This window comes from Ursus arctos, unplaced genomic scaffold, assembly GCF_023065955.2.
Source record: "Ursus arctos isolate Adak ecotype North America unplaced genomic scaffold, UrsArc2.0 scaffold_2, whole genome shotgun sequence".
NCBI classification, from domain to species: domain Eukaryota; kingdom Metazoa; phylum Chordata; class Mammalia; order Carnivora; family Ursidae; genus Ursus; species Ursus arctos.
In genome coordinates this window covers 39,538,351-39,552,059 of record NW_026622874.1, presented here as the reverse complement: position 1 = coordinate 39,552,059, position 13,709 = coordinate 39,538,351, and the positions used below count along the sequence as shown (strand labels likewise).

Below are 13,709 nucleotides of genomic sequence, written 5' to 3'. Positions count from 1 at the left end.
TGCTGGACCCAACCTTGATTCTTTCCGTTTGGTAGACAAGTAAGTCACTGACCTTTATGAAACATCCTTTTCCTGCTCAATTGAAACATTGCCTTTGTTGGACATATGTTTTCCATAGATGCTCAGGTCTACCTCTTACTTCTGGTGCCAATTTCATGCTTCGATCCCAATAGGTTTGTAGTAAGTGCTGTATGGTATGTCCTCATCATTACATCATTACTATCTATTTTGTTTTAACTTGAGGAGAAATGACATTTTTAAAAGATTTTATTTCTTTATTTATTTATTTGAGAGAGAGAGAACACGAGTGGGGGGGAGGGGTAGAAGAAGAGGAAGGAGCAGACTCCCCACTGAGCAGCGACCCCCCCCCCCCCAATGTGGGGCTCAATCCCAGGACCCCGGGATCATGACCTGAGCTCATAGTTGCTATTTGTCATCAGATTATTTTCTCAATCAATGGGTATAAAATGTATTACTATCATGTGAAGAGTAATAAAATAGGACTTTCAGGAAACACATATTCTATTTGCAACCCCAGCATCTTACAGAGAGAGCAAGTGAATTCCAGAAGGGGCAGTGGAGAAGCAAGCAAGCAAGCAGGCTGGTCAGGAGCCCAGCTCCCCTGACTTGTAAGTCATTCCTCTCCCTCCCAAGCCCATTAAGTTATAGGTCACTCAGGGTCTTCACCACCCCCCACCAAGGAAATCAGAACCGTGCTCGTCCAGTAGGAGGCTTAGAAACACTTCCTGCTTCCCTCTCTCTGCCTCCCAGTTTGGTCATGGCAAGGGCCCGGTTTACACTCTGTGATTGTTCCAGAAAACCAAGAATTGCTAAAGGCCATTGTGTTAGGTTTGCCCAATCCATGCTGGGTGACACCCTAGCCCTTCACGCCATACCCCAGCACCCCCACCACCACCCCCTGATTTCAACACTGCAGGCTACGGCGGAACAGGGCAGCCTGATAAAAGGAGAGCAGGTCTGGAGAGGCCGTGGCACAGGCTGAGCCAGCACCATGGCACGGTCCGTGGCCTGGGCAGGTGAGTGGGCACCGTCTAGGAGAGTGGGCTGGGCCCTGGGAGCTGTGAAGAGGTGAGGATGTGGTTATTAGGTGGCTTCTTGGTGCTGTCTGCAAAGAAGCAGGAACATTTGGGAGAACTTCAGAGGGTCATTCCATTCCAGTGGGGCCCCCCCCAGGCTCTTTCAATCCAAGAGCCTTTGTGTTGCAAGGGAAGGCTTTTCTCAACAGGCTGAAATGGACTTTTCCTCCTCCTGTCCTTCAAGCCCAGAGTCAGGGAACGCCGCTGGGGCAGGTGGTTTTATCTTCCCCAGGTTCTTAGGCTTCTGCCTTTGGCCTTTTCCAAGGGATGCCCACTGCCAACAGATTCTTCCCCAACCCTGTGCGGGTTGTCCCGCAAGAAAGAGGGCAGCCTGGGGGCCATGACCTTGGGTGTCCTTGCAAGTGTTCACACAGGTCCTATTAGGTTAACAGGAAAATCCAAGGTCACCAGAAAGGTGAAATAGACCTTTTTAATGGAGTCCCGCTGGGCCCTAGGTCTCCAAGATGCTGGTAACTCAACCAAGCTCCTGTGAGGTGTGGCGGGAGAGCAGCAGGAAGGAGGGAACTAGGGGGGGTGAGCAGAGGCGCAGAGGCCTCACCGAGAGATGGCGTCTGTGGCCTCGCCTTTCCACACTGGCTCTTTCCAGCCCCAGGACAGGTTTTCTGCTTGTTGCAAAAGAGAAATGTTCTCTCTGAAACCTCAGGAGTCGGGCGGGTTTTCCTAGAAACTTCCTAAATACACACCGCCCTCCACTGACGCCCTGGACAGGGGCAGCCTCGCCTCACAGAAACTTCCATCAGCTCTGGGACTAGTCCAGGCCAAAGAGGGGCCCCTGCCATCTGGCCGGGGTGAAGGGATGGGTGCAGTGTCCTGCTGGGTCCCTTTTGGACAGAAGAAGTTCGATCTGGAGGACACCATCCTGGGCCTACCCTTCTCTGACCACCTTTACGTCCCAGGGGTCCGGGGAAAATACGAATGACCGCTCAAGCTCTGCCTTCTCTCTTGTGCCGCTTTAGGTCTGATAGTGCTGCTGACGATCCAGTGGGGTAGGTGGAGCCTTTCTTTTTCGTTTTGTTGTTTTACTGTTCGTTTGAAGTAGGCTCCACATCCAACATGGAGCCCAACGGGGGGCTTGAACTCATGACCCTGAGATCAAGACCTGAGCTGAGATCAAGAGTTGGATGCGCCCTTTCTTGGGAAGGGGGAGGGTAAGGGGCACCTTTTTGAGGTTAGCCCTAGAGTCCCTCAGCCCCTTCCCTGGGCTCTGCTCCCCTCCCAGCTCACGCCCCAACCTTACCCCACCCCCACATCAAGAGCTCTTGGCAGATTTCTGTGGGGCCTCTCCTCCAAAGCTCAGCCCCCTGCACGTGTCCTTGTGCCACAAACAGCCCTGCCGCCCCTTTAGGGAAGGTTCTTGCCGCCTTACCCGCTAGCCGAACTGCATGTCTGTGGGGCCGGCTTCACTGTCAAGTTCTCTCAGGGCTTCCCTGAGGTCACTGGCTCCAACCTCTCTGTTCTCTCAGAGCTGAGCACACTTCCCAGTACGTATGTCAATGATGCTTATCATTGGCATAGTTCTGGGCATAATTACTGGTCTCCCCGACCAGGTGGAGAGCTACTGGGGGGAAGGAGCCCAACTCTTACCCAGCTCCGTGTCCCAGCCCCTTAGTTCAGCCTGGACAGCATACTCACTCCCGTTTCTGTTGGACTGATGGCATGTAGGGCTCGGGGGAGCCGGGAGGGGCGACTTACCGTGTCAGACAGGAGAGAGTTCTCTGGGGGATGCTCAGCAAGTTGGATTCTAGGGTCCCTTCCCACCACGCCACACTCCCTGTGAATCAGTGGCCCCAGGAGTGCTGGCTCCTCAGACCCGCACCTTGAGGCTGGGCTGTGACGTTAGACAAATTGTTCTCCTCTGGGTCTCACAGGAGGCAACAGCCAGGGGCCACAGAAATAACAAACATGGGGAAGAAAGGTTGAAGATTTCCCCAAAAGCTTAAGTCCAAGCTCCTCCTGGGTGTACGGTGTGGTAGATATATCAGCAGAGTCTCGTGTGAATGAAGTAACGGTTAGTATATGTAAAGCACTTAGCACAGAGTTTGCTATCTGCTAGCAGTGTTCTGATATTTAACATACTAACTCTTTATCCGTACAACAGTCCTTTGAGGTAGGAACGATGATCGTTCTCAGGGTGTGGAGCAGGAAGCTGAGTTACCTGACTGCAAAGTGGCAGAGTTGGGATTTCAACCCAGGCGTTAAAATTCCAGAGACCCTCACACTTCACTGTCTCATAGTACAAAAATCCATGCATGATATTTGATAGAAGAGGATACGATGTAAGAAGAGCTTCCATGCTTCCTCCTAGATGGTCCTAGGATGTGTTGTTCCCCAGGTTAACCCTTTGCTTTGGGGAGTTCACCAATCCTCTTATATCACTGCAGGCTACACTCCCAGCCCCCCGTAGCAAGTTCTACTCCCGAGTGGCCTCTGGCTAGAGCCAGCGACCACCCAAGGACTCCAGCTTCTCCTTCGGGAACCATCGGCCTGCCCAGGGGAGTCCCAGACAGCCCCCTCGTGCTCTGGGTTTCCACACAGCCTCCTGCAGCCACTTTGCACCCGCCCCTCCTCCCCTGACCTCTCACTGGCCACATGGAAGCCAAAGGGAACTGCAGAGAGACACTGTCAGGCCTAAAGGAAGTCCTAGGGTCTAGACACTGGTCATAGATGCACTCCAGTACAAACTCACGATTCTGCCAAATCCCTGGCATAAAGTGTTGGCTCATGCAGACTGCACCCTCATAGACCGCAAGTTCTGGAAGAGACCTCAGAGACCGCACAGTCATTTTCAGATGAGGACCCTGGGCCAGAGCTGAAGAGGCAATCGGCCCAAAGTGCATTTCTGACAGATGCAGGAATAAAAATCAGCCTTCTCGCTGTCTGGTTATCTGGTCAACCTAGCATAGGGGCCCTCACTGCTAGATCAACCTGCTAGGAACAAACGACCCCCCAAGTTCCCAAACTTTCTGGGGATTCCAGAAACAAGCTGCCTTTTCCTAGATGAAACAAGCTCTTTATTAGAAACTTATCAGTGATATTAATACACATAGATTCTCTGCAAGAAATAAAACTTTTTAAAGCAAGACAAAACATAAATGCAGGCATGTAACCGGGGTCTCTTCTCTGCTACTTCATGTATTTGCGTTTTAATTAACCTTCTGAGGTATTCCAGGCTGCTTTTTGAAAGTCCTGCCTCCCTGGCCTCAGCAGGTCAAGAGTCATATTTAACACCCTCTGGCATTATGTAGGTCCTGCCCCGGGCGGGCGATGCCACTCTTCAGCAGACCCTTATGACCGCCATTTCTTTCCTTGGCCCCCCATGGTCAGGCTCTGCCGCAAAGCTCGTCTGCTACTTCACCAACTGGGCCCAGTACAGACAGGGGGCCGCTCACTTCTCGCCCAAGGACGTGGACCCGAACCTGTGCACGCACCTCATCTACGCATTTGCGGGCATGAACAATCACCAGCTCAGCCCTGTGGAGTGGGACGACAGCGTGCTGTACCGGGAGTTCAATGGCCTGAAGAAGATGTGAGCAGCTCTGGAGGGGGAGGGGAGGTAGAGAAGGCAGGTACCTCTTCTCACAGCCAGAAATCTTCCCCAGCACGGTAATTCGGCTACAGATCTGCTGTGTGGCTTTGGGCAAGTCGCATCACCTCTCTGGGCTTTCCCGTGCTTATATGGAGGAGGTAGGGGTAGATAGGGAGTCCTCAAGGTCCCTTCTAGTTTAGGTCTAAGTGGGATCGGGGTTGGGAAACTGTTTCCCTCTGCTGGGAATGCACGCCCTTCTTCCTCCTAAAGTCTATCCATCCTTTAGCGTTATCACCACCTTGACAAAGCCCCTCTGCGATTCACCATGATCTCTCACTTCCTAAGTTCTTTGTGTGTATATCTTCCCAGCCGGGGGGAGGCCCTTGAAGGCAGGAGCGTGCCTTTTCTTTCCCAGTCTAGAGCTGCCCCCAACCAGGCTTTGTGCATAGAGACTTACACAACCCCCACCCCAGCAGCGCCCATCAGGGCACCCACCACCCCTTGCTTTCTCCAGCAGTGAGGTGAGCCCCGGGAGCTGGCGGGGCGTTAAATTCTGTAAATTCCAGCATTTGTGTTGTCTTTCCTAGGAATCCCAAGCTGAAGACGCTGCTGGCTGTCGGGGGCTGGAACTTCGGCACCCAGAAGTGAGTTGGCCATGGGCACCCGTATGGAGAGCCACTGGGTGGGGACCTGACTCACTGGCAAGAGAGAGCCCTGGTCAGGGAATCAGACCCGGCTGAAGCGTAGTCAGGGTGAGGGGGTCGGAAGGGGGCCTGGACTCTGGGGGCTGACCTTCCTCCTGGGCTCTTGGTAGCTATTTGGGAGGACCGTGGAGGGGGCTTAGCTCCAGACTGTTACACATCCAGTCTTGCCAGGAGCACAGGAGATATTCTGGCCTCTTTCCAGTTCTCAGTCTCTTCCTGCATGAAATGGGTAGAGGGAGACTCCCAACTAATCCCAGACAACATACAGTGTCTATATTTCCAGAGCTCTGAGACAGGCTCTCTAATCTGAGAATTGTTGTCCCACTTCTGGGTGTCAAAGGTAGTCTGTGAGAGTGAGCTTGGCTGCCAAAAATATTGGCATTTCTAGGACATTTTTGAGGAATTATGGAGATAATGGAATGAGATATTTGAACACAGACTTTTCCTAGAAAGTCCAGAACGTAAGGTTCCCAGAGTTCTAAACTACTCTTTCTAAAACTTTTTTTTTAAAGATTTTATTTATTTATTTGTCAGAGAGACAGAGAGAGCACAAGCAGGGGGAGCTGCAGGCAGAGGGAGAAGCAGGTCCCCTGGAGAGCAGGGAGCCGATGGCAGAACTCGATCCCAGGACCCTGGGATCATGCCCTGAGCCGAAGGCAGACACTTAACCAACTGAGCCACCCAGACGTCCCATTTCTAAAACTTTTGTATCACGAACCCTTTTGAAAACCTGATGAAGTTTATGACCCACCTTCCCCACGTACTGTTTATATGCAGATTTTTAATTGGAATACAGGGGTTCTTCTCCTGGGGATCCCAGCACAAGGGTCCCACTTAAGAACTGCTGCTATTAATTAAAGTAATAAATCAATTGAAAACTAATTAAAATAGGATCAGTCTATAAAGACCTTGAGACACTTCTTAGAGGGATCCTGGGAATCAGGAGGAGGTGGGGAGGGGGTTCCTCGGGCAGCTCGGGATTTCGAGGAGCTCTGGACTAGTGTCATAGCGAAGCATTTTACGAATGTGAGTTTGAAGAGAATGACCGTGTTAACCCACCAGGGAATGAGAGCAGCAGACTCTCGGGTTACCCGGATCCTCACTAACCTTGCTGTACTTCTCTCTGTTCATTTTAGAAACTGATTTTTCTTCTTTTCTAAACCTCCACGCTGGGGTGACAGCCAGCTCTGATGCAGGGTAGGACAATTCCAGAATAGGGACTTGGCAGTAGGCTGGTGGAGGGAATTTTGGGAGGCAGAGCTCCAGGCAAGTCAATGTGCCCTGGGGGCAGGACGCACTTCTGGACTGTCTCTTTTCCGAGGCCAGGCTGGTAACTCCAAGGCCAAAATCGCAGCAGCCCTCCCAGCATCCTCCCGGCCCCGACGGCCGGCCACCAATATCCTGAGGACTTTCTTGCTTGCATCTGAGGGAGAGAGGAACCCCCTGTCAGCAAGGCAGACCCCCACTGCCCTTCATCACCCCGCAGGTTCACAGATATGGTGGCTACAGCCAGCAACCGTCAGATCTTTGTCAACTCAGCCCTTAAGTTTCTGCGCGATTATGGTTTTGATGGCCTTGACCTGGACTGGGAGTACCCAGGAAGCCGGGGGAGCCCTCCTTCAGACAAGCAGCGCTTCACAGCCCTGGTGCAGGTATGGCTGCGTGGGGTAGGGGGTCACCCAGCTGGCCAGGGGGGCCCAGATCGGTGGCCTCACGGGACATGTCGGTGCTGCTCTGTCCCCGGGGCCACTGCTTCGTGTATTAGCATAGCACAGACCAGCCCTGCAGTCGGTTTTCAGACTCCTGGGAGTGAACATCTGCTTGGGGTCCCCAAGGGTCTGTCTGGTCCCTGCCTCTGTGCTCACTCTGAGCTGCGCCTGCAGGACCTGGCCAACGCCTTCCAGCAGGAAGCCCAGACTTCAGGGAAGGAACGCCTCCTCTTGAGCGCAGCCGTCCCGGCCGGGAGAAAGCACATAGATGCTGGCTACGAGGTGGACAAAATTACTCAGTGAGTCTCAGGCAGACAGTACAGAACCAGTGTTCTCCAAGGTGGGAGAGGCCACGGCAGGCTGAGCTGCCCCGGGAGGAGAGCAGGTGCTCACCTGCGAGGTACCGTTTTGGGAAAGCCAGGCCCCTCCAGCAGCAGATCCAGGAGGGATCTGCTCACTTTGTCTGCTACTCCAGTGTTCAGATCCTCCCTTTCGGCATCCTTGCCCTTTTCCTTGGGAACTCGGACTTAACATCAAGTACCCTGGGAGGGCAAGAGTGAAGGCAAGAGGATGAGTCGTCTAGAGTCCTGCACCCGAGGACTGGCACCTGCGTGCCTGTTAGAGATGCGGGAGCTCAGGCCCTACCACAGGCTTCTTAAATTAGAGAATGTGTTTGAATGAGGTTCCCAGCCGATTCACGCGCACACGAGCTAGATTTCCCTCCAAAATGGTAAGAGCGGGAGGTATCCTGAGGTTGCCGTGGGAAGGGTGCCAAAGACGGGAGCTGCCAACCCCACAGGCTGAATGACAAGGACCTCAATACTGGGGACTTGGGGGGAACTAGGGAGTGCTGTCTAATCACCTCTTACAGACCGGGGGTGACCCTGCACCCCTGCCTCTTACCGTGCGGGCCTGCCCTAGGCCCGACAGTGAGGGCAGGAAGGAGCGAGGACGGGCTGCTCACGAGCCCCACGCCCCTCTCCACGCCTCCTGCAGGAACCTGGACTTCATTAGCCTCATGGCCTACGACTTCCATGGCTCTTATGAGAGGACCACAGGACATCACAGCCCCCTCTACAAGAGGCAGGGGGAGAGCGGGGCAGCAGCCGAATTGAACGTGGTGAGTGGCTACAGGGGTGAGGCAGGACTCCCCATCCCCAGGTGGCCTTTTTTTTTTTTTAAAGATTTTATTTATTTATTTGAGAGAGAGCAGGAGCTGGGGGGGGAAGGAGTAGAGAGAGAAGCAGACTCTTCTGCTGAGCTGGGAGTCTGATCCCAGGATCCTGAGACCATGACCTGAGCAGAAGGCGGAGGCTTCACGGACTGAGCCCCCAGGCACCCCCAGGCAGCCTCTTTAGAGCCTTGAGGCAATAATGGAAACGAAAAGCAGGATCACCAAGCACGGGGCCGAGTAGCCAGACCTTTTTGTTTCTTTGCTAGTTTCTTTTCTTCTCCTGTGCCCGCGCTGAGGGGAAACCTTACTTCTGTGTAGCACCTTGGCTGATACTAGACGCTGCAAACCAGTGTGACGACAGCAAAAAAGCGGTGGCTCATTGGGAGGCTGTCTTTGAGCTTGAACGTCCGGCGAACAGGACTTCTTGCTTTCTTCATACCCCCACCCCATTTCCTTCCAGACAATGGGTAAACTTTCCCTCCTGGTCACTCTGATGGACTTTTTGGAAGGTGCTTTCGGAGGCGGAAGCTTTCCCAAGCTGATAACACATCAGGGGATGTCCCTCGGGGCAGGGTCACCTCCACCCCCGCCCCAGCCCCTGGAAAGGGCAGGTTTGGTTTCAGGCTGGTCTGGGTGGGGGTTTCCTGCCCGGCTCACCCTGGTGGAACAGCCCAGAGGCTTTTTATAAGCCCACGCTGAGTTTTAAAAGTTAAGAACAACCCTATTATTTCTTTATAAAATAAACAAACAAAAAAAAACCCTAAATAAAAATGCTTTTTAATTTTGGGGAGCATGCATCTTAGTGTACCAGCTGGGGCAGAACATCTTAGATTTCTGGGGCTCTTTCACAAATAAGGGACACATCTTTGGGCGCTTGAGTCAGCATCCATCATTCACACTGAGCCCAGCCCCTGCACCCCCATCTGGAAAGCTGGGTGGGTCCCGGGGGGAAGTCAGCCCGGCCGGGAAATACCCGGAGACGTTCAGCTGAGAGGTGAGGGGCCTGAAATCCCACCAGCACTGTGTTCTCCAGGCTGTGTGCCCTGGATCCACGTGGGGGAAGGGAGGCCTTTCTCCTCTTACAAAGAGGCCTTCCGCTCTCTGCCCTGTGTGCTCGGGACTGCTTCTGGCCAGAGGGTGACTTTTCCAAACTTGGCCAGAAGTGCCATTGAGCTCAGCAGGGGGCCCCGCCCTCTGCCATCGGAAAGCTCCAGTCTGATCAGAGATAAATCATGGAGACCAACAAAAGGAAATAAATACTGATGCTTTTAGTGAGAAGTGTTCCTTACTTAAGGGCTAAGAGGGTGCGGAGTAACGGGAGCACTTGGACTTGAACAGGGCGGCTTCCTGGGGGAAGCGAGCCTGTAGTCCTGGCTTGAGGGAGGAGTCTCCCTTGTCCATTTAGTCCATATCCTTAGATTGGGTACCTCTGCGTGTCGCGGGCTGGGGGTGTCACGTCACGTCATATGTGAGGGCAAGGCCCTGGCCAGGGACCCATGAGGATGCCGTGTGCTCACTTGTTCTTTCTGTTTGAGCATCTGAGTGTCAAACATTGTTCCAGGCACAGGGACCAGAGATAAATGAAACAGACCGCGTTCCCTGCTCCCGTACTCAGTGAAACTTCGAACGACGATGAGCGGAGTGTGATCACAGCAACTCGTTACTGCGTTTTGCTGGAACTTATACCTGCATTATATCTTTAATTCTAGCAATTTTCGTTGTTTCTATGTTACAGACAGGAAGCCCGGGGCTCAGCAAGGTTAGGTAGTACGTTGCTGAGCCAGCCAGGGATCTCGGCTGCTTTGCTCACGGATGCATCCAAGCATCTCGCCCGGCCCACAGTGGACCGTCAGTAAATTCTGGCTGCATGAATGGTTGTCTGACTCCAAAGCTCATGGTCTTGGCTAGGGTGCAGTGCAGCTTCTCTCTCTCTGGGCTCCAGGATCTAAGACAGGGCAGCGTCGGAACACTACTAAGGCCTGTGAAGTTCCTCTGAAGCCCCCAGATTTGAACGACCAGAACCAGGCCAAAGGCAAAGTGAATTAACCCTGCCCCTCCTTGTCCTTCACCAGGACTTTGCCGTGCAGCTGTGGCTGCAGAAGGGGACCCCTGCCAACAAACTGATCCTTGGCATGCCCACCTACGGACGATCCTTCACCCTGGCCTCCCCATCAGACACTGGAGTGGGGGCCCCAGCCACGGGGCCTGGATCCCCTGGCCCCTTCACCAGAGAGGGAGGGCTGCTGGCTTACTATGAGGTAGGACGGAGTGGGGTGGGGGTTGCTGCTTCTCCCATAGTCTCAGAATGAGGATGCCAGGCATCGGGAGTTCTGACCTGGTGAATTCCATCCGTATCGGTCATCCTGGACTATCATTAAGCCCCAGTGCCTCATTGAATACAGCGTTCTGGGTCACTCAGTCTAGAAGCTCCTAGGTCCTGCAAGCTCCCTTAAACAGGAGTTTTCCAATTCTAGTCTCCACTTGCTCTGCCCTCTGCTCCTACAGGTCTGCTCCTGGAAGGGGGCCGCTGAGCACAGACTCGAGGACCAGAAGGTGCCCTATGCCTTCCAGGGCAACCAGTGGGTGGGTTTCGATGATGTGGAAAGCTTCAAAATCAAGGTGAGGCCCAGCCCTGCCGGGAGGGGGGTGCTCCTGGCTGGGCCCGAGCCTGTCCATAACATTAGAACCTCTTCAAGGGGGAGTCTCCTTTAAAATATCCCAGTATGTTCCAGATCTTCTTGCGATAGCATTTGGTATTTTTACCGCCAGTTGATTAAGGAAAGACACAATCACAGAAAGTTGCTCTACACTGAGTACCACTCTTGAAAGAATTTGTATTTGATTACATACTTGTATTTGTAGTTAACGAAATGCAAATTCTACAGACATATGAAGAGGAGAAATACAGCGAGACGTACCCTTTTATTCAGCTCATTGACCATATTTGGTGCATGTTCAAATTATAGACCTTTCGATTTACTTATGTGACCATCCCCCCTCTGGCTCTTACCCGATTTTGGTGGCTCAAAACTCGTGCATATATGTATTTCTTTTTTTTAATTTTTAAATTTAAATTCAATTTATTAACATCTAATGTATTATTGGTTTCAGAGGTCCAGGTCTGTGATTCATCAGTCTTATAAAACACCCATGCTCCTTATATCACATACCCTCCCCAAGGTCTATCACCCAGTTAGCCCATCCCTCCACCCCCTCCCCTGCATTTATGTATTTCCATGCCTCTCTCCCCCATGAGATTGTGAACTCCTGCAGAGGCACCCGCGCCTGTTCGTCTAAACAGGTCACGCCCCTTCTGATGCAGGGCAGACAGTGGCAGGTTTTCCTGGAGGGGCAGATCAAGTGCTCTGGGAGAATTGAGCAGGGAGTGTGATCCCGGCTGGAGGAGACGGGAGACAGGAGAAGGGGTCACCGTGGAAAGGTCTTTGAGAAAGTCTGAAAGCAGAGAAGGTGGGCGGGGCCCCAGACAGGCCCTACCCTCCAACCCCTGCCTCATGCCAGGGCCCCCTGGCAGGCTTAGGGGACAGAGAGGCCCTCGTAAGGGAACACACTACCCTTTCCTGGGGACAACTTGGGGATCTAGTGGAGGAGAGAAGGCCCTCAAGGGAGGACAAAGATCTAAAGACAGGAAATTGTTCAGATCTCTGGGGAAGATTCATTGTCCCTATGGTAACTGGATTCATCACAACTGGCAGTGCCCCCAAACGCAGCAGCTCAGCCCAGAAAAGACAGAGATGTTCAAGCTTCCAACCTAGGGAAGTTCACACGCATCCACTCCTCACACCTCCACCCTCCCCCCACCCCAGGCCATGCTCCTGTTGAGGCAGGAAGATTCCAGAATGACTTATGCCTGATAGGGATCAGGACTCAGTCACCTGGGCTTCCAGCCCGAGGCTGTGTCCAGAAGCCTGGACCACTCATGGCCTGGGGGTGCTGGAAACAAGAGCCCTGTCTCGATGAGGAAGCCAGAGGATGGGCTCTGGGGCGGCCTGGCCGGGCTGCCCTGGGCTCCTGCACCTGCTTCCGCTCCCCTCGCAGGCCAGCTACCTGAAGCAGAAGGGCCTGGGCGGGGCCATGGTCTGGGCACTGGACATGGACGACTTTGCTGCCTTCTTCTGCAACCAAGGCCACTACCCCCTCATCAAGGCACTGCGGCTGCAGCTGAGTGAGTAAGGGGCCCGGGACCAAAGGCAGAATTCGGGGCTAGGGTACGAACACCCCCTCCCTGAACTGCAGGTCCGGGCTCCTTCTGAGGAAATAAACCTTGTCCCAACACTGCGATTTCCCAAATTTCATGCGCCCCCAGGGGCTAAGGAAACTGTTGAAACTATTGTCTTTCCAGGCTCTTCTTCCCCTTTCTGATTGTGGCAATGACTTTGGGGGGTGTTGGTAACCGGGGCTTCCCTCTAGGGGCCCTCAGCCTGCAGCTCCCTCCTCTCTGCAGAGAAAGCTTGCACACTCAGCCTGCAGGGCGACCCCCCCCCCCCACTCCCCGTGGCCCTCGCCAGTATATGGCTGGTCTGTGCAGATGGTAGAATGCCGTTGACTGCCTCTTGCACGTGTGGCCCCACGTGTCCCTGTTGAGCTGCACCGCAGCTGTGGATGTGGCTGTTGTAGGGCTGTTCTCTGCTGTAGGCATCACCTGTGTGCCTGGCCGGTGGGTGGGGATCTCTTGGGGGAGACTTGGCTGAACCTTCCCTGTTTCCCTGTATGCCTTTAGACACCCCAGAAAGTGAAGTCCCCACACCAGACCAGCCTTCTGAACCTGAGCACGGCCCCAGCCTTGAACAGGACACCTTCTGCCAGGGCAAAGCCGACGGGCTCTACCCTAACCCCCAGGACCAGGGCGGCTACTACAGCTGTGCAGGAGGGAGGCTGTTCCGGCAGAGCTGCCCACCGAGCCTGGTGTTCAGCTCCTCCTGCAAATGCTGCACGTGGAGCTAAGCGCCTGAGGCCCGTGGAGCCCCGGCCACCAGGCCAGGGCCCGGGGTCACTCCACGGCCTGCCTCCCCAGCTCCCGTCCACGGACCTCTCTGTGGTCTTTCGATAGCCAAGTATTCTGCTCTCAGCCTTGGTTCCTTTTGTTCGGGCCCTCCTGGGCTGCCTCTTTCACTTGCAAAATAAATCTGTGGTTTGCACCCCACTGCCCCTGGGTGTGGTTACTTACAGAGTCTTCTAAGCACACTGTTAGTTCAAAACTGGGGAGGTCGGGAAGCTAGGAGGAGAGGGTAACATAAGGCACGCAGAGGTCCAAGCCAGGTGAGAAGGTGGCCCATCTGGGGCGTGATAGGCCTTGCATCACATCTCACCACACTCTGGCGGGCAGTTTTCGGGGGTCCCAGGTGACCTCACCTCACCAGAGAGCTTTTCCCGCGGGCCTCTGCTCAGGTGTCATTCCCAAGATTCACACTGGATGGCAGCAGAGAAGAGCTTTTCTTGCTCTTCGGGGCTCTGCCTCGC

At 53.9% G+C, this 13,709-nt stretch overlaps 1 protein-coding gene across 1 annotated transcript; it reads left to right on the top strand.

Annotated features, from left to right (window-relative positions):
* Positions 1–921: 921 nt before the first annotated feature.
* On the top strand, positions 922–13,393 carry CHIT1 (chitinase 1). Its single transcript, XM_044377724.3, has 11 exons — positions 922–1,037; positions 2,075–2,104; positions 4,443–4,644; positions 5,232–5,288; positions 6,835–7,000; positions 7,232–7,356; positions 8,054–8,177; positions 10,304–10,489; positions 10,737–10,850; positions 12,288–12,414; positions 12,970–13,393. Exons 1-11 carry the CDS (start codon positions 1,013–1,015, stop codon positions 13,191–13,193), a joined length of 1,380 nt encoding a protein of 459 aa, XP_044233659.1. The 5' UTR covers positions 922–1,012; the 3' UTR covers positions 13,194–13,393.
* The last annotated feature ends 316 nt before the right edge of the window (positions 13,394–13,709 follow it).

What these genes read in the sequence shown, in the direction of transcription:
- CHIT1 (XM_044377724.3), top strand. Translation starts at nt 1,013, where the DNA reads ATGGCACGGTCCGTGGCCTGGGCAG. An exon ending in TTCAATGGCCTGAAGAAGAT is followed by an intron (nt 4,645 to 5,231) that starts GTGAGCAGCTCT and finishes TGTCTTTCCTAG; the next exon opens with GAATCCCAAGCTGAAGACGC. An exon ending in GAGGTGGACAAAATTACTCA is followed by an intron (nt 7,357 to 8,053) that starts GTGAGTCTCAGG and finishes CGCCTCCTGCAG; the next exon opens with GAACCTGGACTTCATTAGCC.